The following is a 13444-nucleotide window of genomic DNA, read 5'->3' on the forward strand; positions in this document are numbered from 1 at the left end:
GTATAAGAAAACATCCCCACTTGTGTTGCTAAGGTTCAGCCAATATGTCAGTTATTCTCATCCTTCACTGCGCTTCTTTTGGGGATTGTTATTGTCATCGTAGAGAATGAATCACTTTACTCTTCCTTTGCTGTGTGAAAAAAAATGGCGCCGTCACTGTTTCTGTTTTGTGCCATTGGACAATTTATTCAATTTAATGCCAAGTCCAGCCCGATGGCACTCAGTGTAAATTGTAGTGTAGAAGCTGCCAATTGACTTGGCAATAGTTTTGTTTGTTTATAGCAATATACTAATGTCTCATTTGTGTGTGGTAATGACTAACTGATATTAAAATAATACTTAACACTTCAGATCAGTCCTCGTTCAGACAGCATCTCCTGCACTGCCACTTGGCTTTGACACCTCCTTGACTGCCTACCAGCTCAGATAATTAATAATAAAGTCTGTCTCGTGTCACTGAGTGCTAAAAAGCAACATGTGTTTTATCTTCAAGTGACCAGGCTCTCTAGCTCTCATTAGATAAGGTTTTTATGAAGTTTCATTGTCCACAGAGGAAGGAGGTTGGGGTGGATGATTAGAATTTTTGAGACAATAAACTCAGAGTAAGTTGGGCAAAACTGTCTTGGTATTGTTTTTATTACACTTCTAATATTGGCGGCCTTTAATAAATCCTCAATAAAAATGTCAAAATACAAAATGTAATCTTAATTTATGGTTTTCATAAACTGAACAATAAACTTGTATAACCATAATGTTCAGTTTATTGTGGTATATTTCTCCAGTGTGATATCATGACACACAAGGTGACTAAGCAGTGAGAACAGTGTGTATGTGAACTAGCTATTGACTATACTGCCAGAGCTTGAGTTGGCTAATCTCCTGGTTCAGCTTTACTTCATGTATAATAGGTCCAAAAGGAAAACTTAAGCAGATCACTCAAGGTTTAAAAATAAATAAAAGAAAATGAGGGAAAAATATTTTCTCTTCCCATAATAAATAAAAAAGGTGTTTAAACATCTGTTTGTCTGCCTTATAAGAACAAATACATGAAACATATATAAACTTAATAGCAATGTTAACAACAATATTAATAATGAACTTTCGTGTGTGTGTGTGTGTGTGTGTGTGTGTGTGTGTGTGTGTGTGTGTGTGTGTGTGTGTGTGTGTGTGTGTGTGTGTGTGTGTGTGTGTGAGAATGAGTAGATAAATAAATAAAAATAAATACAATAAAATAGATAAAGCCCAAACCAAGAGATTCAGTTAAAACATAACATTTCTGGTACCAAATATTCTGAATTTTTTTGAATACATTCAACCATTTTTAAGATATAGCTTCTTTTCTTTTTACATGCAGTGAACAAATCTGTCATAAGCACTCTGTTTTTGGAGGATACCTTTTCTGGCATAATGCATAGATGGAAAATCATATCTAAGACATTAGTTGTAAGTGTATATTGTTATTTAAGTGGAGAACTTTTTGGAATAATGGGTTGTCTAACAAAAACATCAGCTTTGTTTCATGAAACAAGACAGCTGCACCATCTGTGTGAAATGTCAGCTTCAGATAAAGTACAACCGGACCTCATTCTAAGTGTCCTAACAATAATTACAAAACAAACTCAGAATTGTCATGACTCCCAGCTTTGGGAAAGATAACCTTGTAGTAGAGCTATTCACAAATTTCTGTTAAAACTATGTAAATAATGTGTAGCAAATGTTTGTGTAGGCTTGATTAAATGTAAAATTTTCATAACTAGGTTTCCTCCAAAAACATTGTATTGTTCCTAATTACTGTGAACTTAAATAACAATAACTAAAAATGATGTGTGATGATGTGTGTGGGCTTTAGTTGTTACATTTGATTTGAAGCACAGTTAAAATAATGGAATTGCCTCCCAGATTTAGACGTGTTTCTGCCATTGAACCACAGGAAAAAATGAGTTTATTATAGAAAGGTTATATAAAAAAATGTTCTCCAGTTACTAGTCTTATTCTGTGACTGGAAATTGAAAACTTTCCTTGTGGAGATTGAGGAGTACTGGAGTACATTTACAGCAAAACAATGAGGTTTCTATAACTGCCATTCTATAAATTCATTTGTAGCCTTACATAGAGGCATTATTTTTTTCTTGAAAGTAATACTTGGTTAGCTGGTAGTGCATTAGTAAGTAAATTAATAATCATAAAGAGTGAACATAATATCCTAATATAGTTTGAATACACAGCCTGGTAATTGGTTTGATTCAAAGGTTTAAAGAATCTTAACAGGTTACTGTATTTACTCATGTATTAAATGTAAGTTTAACTCAATCAGGACAAAAGCTGTCCACAGAATAAAAAAACTTAGAAAAATAACAAGAAATATAGTTTACCTAAGGCCATTAACTTAGATTATTCATATCATGATCTTTTGCACATGCAGCATTTGATCACATTGTTTGCCCCAATTACGAGGCTGTGTGAAACTGGATCAGTGCAGCCTGTGCGAGTGTTTCGATTCGCCCTTATTGATCCAGCATGCTAGCTATAAGCCCTCCCATCACCCTTTGTGTCCATCTAATGACACAGAATGAAGCAAGTGATATGTTTTAAAGAAGAAACTCAGACATTAATGAGAAACCAAACCCAAATTCCTGTTTTCAGGTCCAGTAAATTTAAAGCTTAGTCTTCACAGTTCATTTGGTAGACGGTTGCCCTAATTTGTGTCATTAATAGCGGACCTTTTCTTGCACTTATAAAGGACATATTTTTCTAATGTATCCGTTTTCTCTTAAACAACAGAACTTCTCTATTTATGGTCACTTAAAAAACCCAGTATTCTCTTCAGTTCATTGTGTGTCATGACCTATGACATTTATCCACCCATGGGATGAATGTGAGGTCGTTATGGAATCATTATTGTTAAAGTTACCCAATCTCGCTACTGCTACTGCCGTCTGAGGAATTTTGCTAAGTATTAACTTTTAATGGCACTCATTTGTCATGATTGATTTTCCCTCTCAGTTAGGCCATTGTAACACTATTTAAACTGGTATCAATCAGAAATCAGTCAGTAAATTAAAAATGCAATAGAAAGACCCCTAAAAATTTGTTTTCAAAGTGACATTAAGATTTTGTTATTACTTTAAAGGCCCTTCATGGCCTGGGAGACAGTAGAATTGGAGAGACAGTAGAATTCATGTCTCAGCACAATCTGACATTTTGTCATTTTACTTCTTTAACTATTACATTTAGTTTAGGTTATTAGGTTATTATTTTGTGCTGTTTTGACTTTGCATTTGAGTCTTGCATGTCTTTATTGATGTGAAAATGGTTTCTAAGATTTAATCTTAGTGTTTAAATTTTTTAGTTTTTTAATCTTTGATTTGATGTTGTGTGTTTTAATTTTGTAAAGCTGGTTTTTCTACATACTCCTACAGAGTAGGAGTACAGATGTTACTCACTCCTGTAGGCTTTATTTTGAGCTTTAGTTTTCCCATAACAAGAGAAACATTATCTATTTATGTTTTCTGTTTGCTTTATTTTATTTTATGTGAGCACAGTGAATTGATAATGTAGCTAACACTACTAAGTGTTTGCCTCTGCCCTACCCTCTCTGCTCACACTGCATTTTAACACTGACAAATTTCAAGTAAATCTGTTCTCATTTGCATATTTTTCTCTTTTTGTTGTCACACTGTGGTACAAACACGGAATATTGAATGAAACACAACCCATTAAGACTAATGTAAAACAGCTGCCCCTTTCAAAACATTTATAACCTGCTTCTCTGCACAGCTAAAATCCCAGTGTTACAGCTTAAAAACAACAAGAAAGAAACAAACAAAAGACAAACAAACAAAACAGCTGATTGGGTTTTTCTACGTGTTGTACTTGACTGTAATGTACGTGTTATGTACTATATTGTGACGTTTACAGCATTTTCACTGAGCAGCTTAGTTCTCCAATACTCACAAATGAGAGGCTGTCACAGTGGCATTAACCTTTATGTATATAACCACTATAGTCTCATCTTCAGTGGACCAGCTGACCTTTCAAAGGAGAGTGGGACCTTAAAAGGACAAGAGCTAAAGCAGAGTAAACAGCAGAGTTGCAGCAATGTAGAGCATGAAAATATGTGTCAATTTGTTCATTTTATGCCAAATTATGAGGCTGTAAATAATAAGTATATTGATTTGGACCATTAAACACAATGTGATAGGGCTGAAGTATTGTCATCCCTAGACACCATACACATGCAGATTGTTCTGACTATATATGACTGATATCAGACATCCAAACCAGAGGTGGGACCAAGTCATTGTTTTGCAAGTCTCAAGTAAGTCTCAAGTCTTTATCCTCAAGTCTCAAGTCAAGTCTCAAGTAATGTCAGGCAAGTCAGAGTCGAGTCTCAAGTCACTGGTGTAAAAGTCCGAGTCAAGTCACAAGTCTGAAACTTTGAATTTCAAGTCCTTTCGAGTCATTCAAAAAAACGAAAAAAAGCATGTTGCAGTTATGCTAAATGTAAATATTAGACCATGTAATTTTTAAATCTGTGTTTTTCTCAACACATGACAAAATAGTGAACTTAGAAAATATACACAAATTGTGAAATTGCACCTCTTTAAAATGCAGCTCAAGTAAACCTAGCTCCAAGAATAATTTTCACCGACAGTTCTGAGATAAGCTGCATGTTATTCTTGGATGCGGTTGTAGGACCGGCTTTAAAATCGCATGACAAAAATATCATACACATTAAAAAAAAACTGCATCACCAACGTAGCCTGGACAACATTTGCTAGTTAGATGAAGTCAGCTATCTCATCTTAGCATATTTATATGCATATTTATAATTATACGCTTCTTGGAGTGAGTGCATACACTCATGAAGTTTAGTAACTTCAGGTCACTGCAACAAGCCCAGGTACAGTTTACCGACGGATGGGTGCAGGACCTTGAAATGCACCGTGTAGAACGAAAGACCATCGTACGTATCATAAGTTTACCAGTCTCACAAATCGTCTCATAAATACACATTCGTTAACCGTTTATTAATATAACCTTTGAGCTCAACGGTAATTAATTAGTAGTGGAAATAATTTCTGGTAGCATCACAGAAATGTAGCAGTGACAACAATACTGTATGCTGTAATCGTACTGGGCAATTAGTGATACAAAAAACCTGTTTTATCCTGTGAATAAAAGTATATGTTTTTGTCAATGTACCATAATAACAGAAGCGAAACGCAATATTGTGTCAGGACAATTCACTATTTATGCACAATAAATAAAGGAGCATAGCGCGACAATTTCTGTTCAGCGCCAGACTTGCTTGTAACCTATATCACCAATTATTTTATGAAAAATGACGTATTAACTACTAAAAAACACTGACCTTCGTGTAAATGCTTGGAGCAGACTAACCTGTGAGCTGGAGTGTTCTGGGACGTTATATTTGGTCTTTGAATGGCTGCAATCCAGGCCATCCGTCGCGTCTTTGTTACTTCGGAAACATGGCTCGAACAATTTCTCTTCAACGACGTAATCCGATAACAACCGATCTCTTTACCCGTCGGCTTCCCGTGGCTGTCATGCGACCGGCTATTGCAGTTAATAATACAACAGCTTCTTGACATTTTTGTGTTTCTTTTTATCGCTGTATAACTGATTTCAATTGAAAGTCTGTGTGCGCTAGTACCTCTTGCCACGAGTTCCCAGAATCCTTTGCGGTTCTACCCGTGAATGACGTCACATTTTCAATCTCTATATAATATGCATGTTAAATTTTATATTTGGGGTAAAATATCAAGTCTTTTCAAGTAAACCGGTTCAAGTCCAATTCAAGTCCCAAGTCATTGGTGTAAAAGTCCAAGTCAAGTCACAAGTCTTAGAACATTTTTTCAAGTCAAGTCTAAAGTCATAAAATTAATGACTCGAGTCTGACTCGAGTCCAAGTCATGTGACTCGAGTCCACACCTCTGATCCAAACCCAGTAGCTTATTGGGCTAACATTAGAGGTGGCATAAAGGATGTTTTAACCTTTCATGTGTTGGTCCTGCAGGACTAAAGCTGATCAAAGGCAACTCCACCCCTCTGAAGACCCCTACTCTGCCCAGGCCCCTAGATACAGTGCAGCTTAAGGACATTGTGTGTTACCTCTCCTTGCTAGAGGGTGGGCGTCCTGAGGACAAGCTTGAATGTGAGTATCATCCTATGTCACATGTCTGGGGCCTATGTTAATATGCAGTAAACATCAGCAGTAATGTGCAGATAGTGATTGTACTTCTCCTAACACTATGCAATATGCAAAAAACACTGGGAACCTTGAATATACAAATAAAAAGATAAAATGCAGATGCCAAACAACTGAGGTACCAGTAGGCAGAAGAAATGTCACTGGTTGTTAGAGCTCAGTGGGTGAAAAGCAGTTTTTCAGGCCAAATAAGGTCAAACTGAAGCCCAGTGAAAAAGACAAGAGAGTGAGAGGGAGCAAGGCAGTGACTCCTGGCAAAGCGATATCTCTTTGTCTGTGGATGCATGCTCTAGTGTGTGCTTATTAGCAAAATAATAATAAACCACACATGCCTCATATGTACCAACCTTTCTGTTAAGAAACTGTGACTCTTTGGTCAAAAAAATAACTCATGGTCAAAAAATAACCAGTGTTAAAACACATCTCTGTGAACTGAATGAGATCTAGAAAAAGACTCGTAACAGTGTGAAGTGGTTCCTTCTGAATGTGCTTTTTTAAGTGTGGGGACAACCTTAAAAAGAACCTTCAGTAAAGGTTTGAAAAATGTTGACCTTTGTTCTCAAGCTGTGATTGTGCTCTGAAAAGCTCTCGGTCCTTGACTTGCCTATGGATGTTTAGCTCAGCCAGTTTTTCACATTTTCTTTTTCTGTTTGGGCTTTGATGAAAGATTTGTGGAATTCTTAAATCTAAAAATATTTCAGTGGTAGACTTTTTTTAACGAATACCCAAAGAAGATTTTTTTTAATGTAATATATTTCCTGTTGCAATAGTAAATGTTCATATAGACCCATTCATGTTTTGGTGAGGATTCAGTGCAGCTTTATTTTTTTTATTTTTTTGTATCCAGTAGGAGTTTGTCTGTATATAGTCCAATTTCTTTTAAACTACTTTGAAGTATAATTTGAGTGATAAAAACTTTGCTTCATGAGGTAGTCAATTGAAATGGTTTTCCAACAAGATCTCAAATTTGGACTCATCAGACCAAAGCACAGATTTCCACTGGTCGAATGTCCATTCCTTGGGTTTCTTGGCCCAAACAAATCTCTTCAGTTTGTTGCTTTTTCTTAGCAGTAGTTTAATAGCAGCTATTTGACAAAAACGGCCTGATTCACGCAGTCTCCTTTGAACAATTGATGTAGAAACATGCCTGCTACGGGAACTCTGTCTTGCATTTACAATGGCTTGCAAAAGTATTCAGCCCCCTTGAATTTTTCCACATTTTGTCACATTACAGCCACAAACATGAATCAATTTTATTGGAATTCCCCGTGAAGGACCAACACAAAGTGGTGCACATGTGAGAAGTGGAACGAAAATCATTCATGATTCCAAACATTTTTTACAAATAAATAACTGAAAAGTGGGGTGTGTGCAATTATTCTGCCCCCTGAGGCAATACTTTGTAGAACCACCTTTTGCTGCAGTTACAGCTGCCAGTCTTTTAGGGTCTGTCTCTACCAGCTTTGCACATCTAGAGACTGAAATCTTTGCCCATTCTTCTTTGCAAAACAGCTCCAGCTCAGTCAGATTAGATGGACAGCGTTTGTGAACAGCAGTTTTCAGATCTTGCCACAGATTCTCGATTGGATTTAGATCTGGACTTTGACTGGGCCATTCTAACACATGGATATGTTTTGTTTTAAGCCATTCCATTGTTGCCCTGGCTTTATGTTTAGGGTCGTTGTCCTGCTGGAAGGTGAACCTCCGCCCCAGTCTCAAGTCTTTTGCAGACTGCAAGAGGTTTTCTTCCAAGGTTGCCCTGTATTTGGCTCCATCCATCTTCCCATCAACTCTGACCAGCTTCCCTGTCCCCGCTGAAGAGAAGCCCCCCCAGAGCATGATGCTGCCACCACCATATTTGACAGTGGGGATGGTGTGTTCAGAGTGATGTGCAGTGTTAGTTTTCCTCCACACACAGCGTTTTGCATTTTGGCCAAAAAGTTCCATTTTGGTCTCATCTGACCAGAGCACCTTCTTCCACATGTTTGCTGTGTCCCCACATGGCTTGTGGCAAACTGCAAATGGGACTTCTTATGGGTTTCTGTTAACAATGGCTTTCTTCTTGCCACTCTTCCATAAAGGCCAACTTTGTGCAGTGCACGACTAATAGTTGTCCTATGGACAGATTCCCCCACCTGAGCTGTAGATCTCTGCAGCTCGTCCAGAGTCACCATGGGCCTCTTGGCTGCATTTCTGATCAGCGCTCTCCTTGTTCGGCCTGTGAGTTTACAGTGGGGCAAAAAAGTATTTAGTCAGCCACCGATTGTGCAAGTTCCCCCACTTAAAATGATGACAGAGGTCAGTAATTTGCACCAGAGGTACACTTCAACTGTGAGAGACAGAATGTGAAAAAAAAATCCATGAATTCACATGGTAGGATTTGTAAAGAATTTATTCGTAAATTAGGGTGGAAAATAAGTATTTGGTCACCTCAAACAAGGAAAATCTCTGGCTCTCACAGACCTGTAACGTCTTCTGTAAGAAGCTTTTCTGTTCCCCACTCGTTACCTATATGAATGGCACCTGTTTGAACTCATCATCTGTATAAAAGACACCTGTCCACAGCCTCAAACAGTCAGACTCCAAACTCCACCATGGCCAAGACCAAAGAGCTTTCGAAGGACACCAGGAAAAGTATGTAAGTAGGCAAGCAGCTTGGTGTGAAAAAATCAACTGTGGGAGCAATCATCAGAAAATGGAAGACATACAAGACCACTGATAATCTCCCTCGATCTGGGGCTCCACGCAAGAGCTCATCCCGTGGGGTCAAAATGATCATGAGAACGGTGAGCAAAGATCCCAGAACCACACGGGGGGACCTGGTGAATGACCTGCAGAGAGCTGGGACCAAAGTAACAAAGGTCACCATCAGTAACACACTATAACGGCAGGGAATCAAATCCCACAGTGCCAGACGTGTTCCGCTGCTGAAGCCAGTGCATGTCCAGGCCCGTCTGAAGTTTGCCAGAGAGCACATGGATGATACAGCAGAGGATTGGGAGAATGTCATGTGGTCAGATGAAACCAAAGTAGAACTTTTTGGTATAAACTCAACTCGTCGTGTTTGGAGGAAGACGAATACTGAGTTGCATCCCAAGAACACCATACCTACTGTGAAGCATGGGGGTGGAAACATCATGCTATGGGGCTGTTTTTCTGCCAAGGGGACAGGACGACTGATCCGTGTTAAGGACAGAATGAATGGGGCCATGTATCGTGAGATTTTGAGCCAAAACCTCCTTCCATCAGTGAGAACTTTGAAGATGAAACGAGGCTGGGTCTTCCAACATGACAATGATCCAAAACACACCGCCCGGGCAACAAAGGAGTGGCTCCGTAAGAAGCATTTGAAAGTCCTGGAGTGGCCTAGCCAGTCTCCAGACCTCAACCCCATAGAAAATCTGTGGCGGGAGTTGAAAGTCCGTGTTGCTCGGCGACAGCCCCAAAACATCACTGCTCTCGAGAAGATCTGCATGGAGGAATGGGCCAAAATACCAGCTACTGTGTGTGCAAACCTGGTAAAGACCTATAGTAAACGTTTGACCTCTGTTATTGCCAACAAAGGTTATGTTACAAAGTATTGAGTTGTATTTTTGTTATTGACCAAATACTTATTTTCCACCCTGATTTACGAATAAATTCTTTACAAATCCTACCATGTGGATTCATGGATTTTTTTTTTCACATTCTGTCTCTCACAGTTGAAGTGTACCTCTGGTGCAAATTACTGACCTCTGTCATCATTTTAAGTGGAGGAATTTGCACAATCGGTGGCTGACTAAATACTTTTTTGCCCCACTGTAGGTGGACGGCCTTGTCTTGGTAGGTTTACAGTTGTGCTATACTCCTTCCATTTCTGAATGATCGCTTGAACAGTGCTCCGTGGGATGTTCAAGGCTTGGGAAATCTTTTTGTAGCCTAAGCCTGCTTTAAATTTCTCAATAATTTTATCCCTGACCTGTCTGGTGTGTTCTTTGGACTTCATGGTGTTGTTGCTCCCAATATTCTCTTAGACAACCTCTGAGGCCGTCACAGAGCAGCTGTATTTGTACTGACATTAGATTACACACAGGTGCACTCTATCTAGTCATTAGCACTCATCAGGCAATGTCTATGGGCAACTGACTGCACTCAGACCAAAGGGGGCTGAATAATTACGCACACCCCACTTTTCAGTTATTTATTTGTAAAAAATGTTTGGAATCATGTATGATTTTCGTTCCACTTCTCACGTGTACACCACTTTGTGTTGGTCTTTCACGGGGAATTCCAATAAAATTGATTCATGTTTGTGGCTGTAATGTGACAAAATGTGGGAAAGTTCAAGGTGGCCGAATACTTTTGCAAGCCACTGTATCTGTGCTCTAATCTGAGGTGCTGTTAACTTGCAATTTCTGGGGATGGTGACTCGGATGAATTTATCCTCTGCAGCAGAGATGATTCTTGATCTTCCTTTCTGGGGGTGGTCCTCATGTGAGCCAGTTTCGTCTTAGCGCTTGATGGTTTTTACGACTCCACTTGGAGACACATTCAAATTTTTAGCAATTTTCCAGACTGACTGACCTTCAGTTCTTAAAGTAATGATGGACTGTCGTTTCTCTTTACTTAGCTGATTGGTTCTTGCCATAATATGAATTCTATCAGTTGTCAAATAGGGCTCTCAGCTGTGTACTAACCTGACTTCTGTACAACACAACTGATGTCAACAAAGCAAAGGGAGACTACTTTGAGGAATCCAAAATATAAAACATATTTAGAGTTATTTATAAAATTTTTCTTGACATAATTTCTTGACATTTTTCTTTACATAATTCCATATAAATTGCTTCATATATCTGATGTCTTCAGTATGTGTCTACAATGTATAAAGTAGTAAAAATAAAGAAAAAACATTAAATGAGAAGCTGTTTCTAAACTTTTTACTCTAATGTATATATAATCTACTAACAGAAACCCACCTGCTGTTCAAACTTTTTGTTTGGTTGGCCGATGACAAGAAAGTTGGGTCGGAAGAAGGAAGAAAGAAGCTAAAACTGGTTCTGTAAGAAATTGGATGGATCGAATCATCCAAAACTCCTTGATTAGAGTCCAAGAATAAAATTATGGAATTGGAAATTAGCAGTTAGTTCCCTTTATTATAAATGATGCTCAACAATTAGTAAAATACTCAACTCAAACTGTCTTGTTGCAGTCAAAATATTTCCTTAATAACTTTGTACCTGCTGGTTTCTTTGTTTGGTTTGCTTTTTTTTCTCAGCATTTTATCTGAGTGAGTCAGACTTTCCTGAGATGTTTTTGGTAATTAAGAAGTGCATTCAACCGAATTTTTTTTCTTATTGCATTATTCTTTACTTAAAACGAATTAAGGTAAAATGTTTCCTCTTGCAGCCAGTCTTATCAGCCATTAACATTTTGGGTTTTCTAAACTCAGAGGTTCTAATCTGGCCACAGCCTAAATGCCTATTTTATTATAAATGTAAAAATCAATCTTTTTTTCTGCATCTCCACTTTCTGTCTTAATGCAGATCACCTTCTTTTAAAGTGATCTTCTGAGCTCCCATAAAGCTTCACCAACAGGTGTTTGATACCTCATTTTGGCAGTCTATTGACACACCTCTTAATTGCAGTCATTGCATATATTATTCACAAAGTTTTCTCAATTGGACAGCAGCCGTTTTTTCTGTGTTGCTATAATGCTCATGCTTCTGCTAAATTATCGAATAATGTTGCTCCCATTAAGCAAAGGGGATTATTAAATAATTCAGCAGATGGTACCTGTGACTGGGAACACATTATGGAATTAACTACGGGTGATGTGTCATTGCTGCACCCTGTCCCTGTAAACCGCTGTGGGCTTTAACATGTTATTTCGGTAGAGGATGGCTCCCTCTTCTGGACTGTTTGAAAAGGCACAGCACAGATTTAAAGTGGTTCTTAGACACATATGTGCTGCTTTATTTACATCAGGTTCATTAAAAATTAAAATAGCTTTAAAAAAATACAAATTGCATGTAAATGTACAAATAAAAATGAGAAAGACAATAAAAATAAATTTAAAAATTCCCACTTTCAGGTATTTTTGCTACAGGCCATTAAAAACTTTAAGAAAACACTTCTTATGATAACAAAATGATTAAAGGTCAAAACTAACAAAAACTTACAATACCGTTTTTTCTTTTTATTGTTGATTTTTAAATAAAAGGTAGTTTATATCATTTAATTATTTATACCTAATATTTATTTCTGAAATAAAATGTGTAGTGAAGGGTTTGTAGTAACATTATTCCACTAATAAACAGGGGGCAGTAGTACACATATACAGCAATGCACCCACACTTTCTACTAAATGTGGATGCAAACTTAATCAAGTTGTGGCTTATTAAAGCTGTTTCTGTGGGGGAAAATTAATTTTGGCAGTTTGTTAAAGGTGAGTAAGTTTTTTATTAATTAACTTTTTAAAAATTATTTATTTATTTTCAATGCAGACCTCCTGGGACACATATCAAGTTTCACTTACAACTGTCACACTGCCGTTATTTATGTTTGATCCCTGTTTACAGTTTTAACTGGCCTCACCAAAGTCCATAAAATGTAGTTCTCATTTTTCTTTTAGATGATAACAATGACCTGAATAGTAATCAGGAAACAGCTGGGTTTGAGTGAAGATACATTTGAACTTATTTGCAGTCACAATTATTTTAAAGATTTGTATGTTTGAAAGAAATTTCTTTTCTTATTTCAGCCCATTTGTACTACATGGTATCATGTCAACACCTTTTTCGCTCTCTTTACTTTTGGGTCCTCTTTGATCACTACAGTCACCCCCTTCTAACACCCTCAACCTCCACCCAACAGCAGACACCAGGATCAGCCACCACCATCACCTCTGTTTCCCTGGAAACTGGCAATTAGCTCCTTGTTAGTGGCCTGACAAGCTGCCATGTGACATCAACTCTTTAGTGATGATGTCAGTAGCCACGATGTGCTGCACCCAAGCCAGGCTGGAGGTGGGGCAGTGTTTTTTTTCTATTTATAGGCATTAGCCTGAAACAGTGTGCACAGCCATTTCCTGTTGATGTTGTTGTCACAGCTCAGCAGGACTTATAGTACTGTGCAAAACCATTCATATCATTATATTTTGCAAGGAACATTAGAAATAGTTTTAGCGGCGAAAAAACTGCAAACACACAGAAATACATGGAAATACTATAG

The 13444-nt window shown here is 37.8% G+C and overlaps 1 protein-coding gene across 1 annotated transcript in view; it reads left to right on the top strand.

The window, feature by feature from the left end:
- The window catches only part of dgkb (diacylglycerol kinase, beta), an 84353-nt gene that overhangs the window by 12547 nt on the left and 58362 nt on the right, over window positions 1-13444 (top strand). The window contains exon 6 of the mRNA XM_026183769.2: window positions 6041-6178. Within this exon, the coding sequence (XP_026039554.1) occupies window positions 6041-6178 (138 nt within the window). The remainder of the gene's footprint in view (window positions 1-6040; window positions 6179-13444) is intronic.

The sequence above is a fragment of the Astatotilapia calliptera genome, chromosome 11 (genome assembly GCF_964374335.1).
Source record: "Astatotilapia calliptera chromosome 11, fAstCal68.1, whole genome shotgun sequence".
Lineage (NCBI taxonomy): Eukaryota > Metazoa > Chordata > Actinopteri > Cichliformes > Cichlidae > Astatotilapia > Astatotilapia calliptera.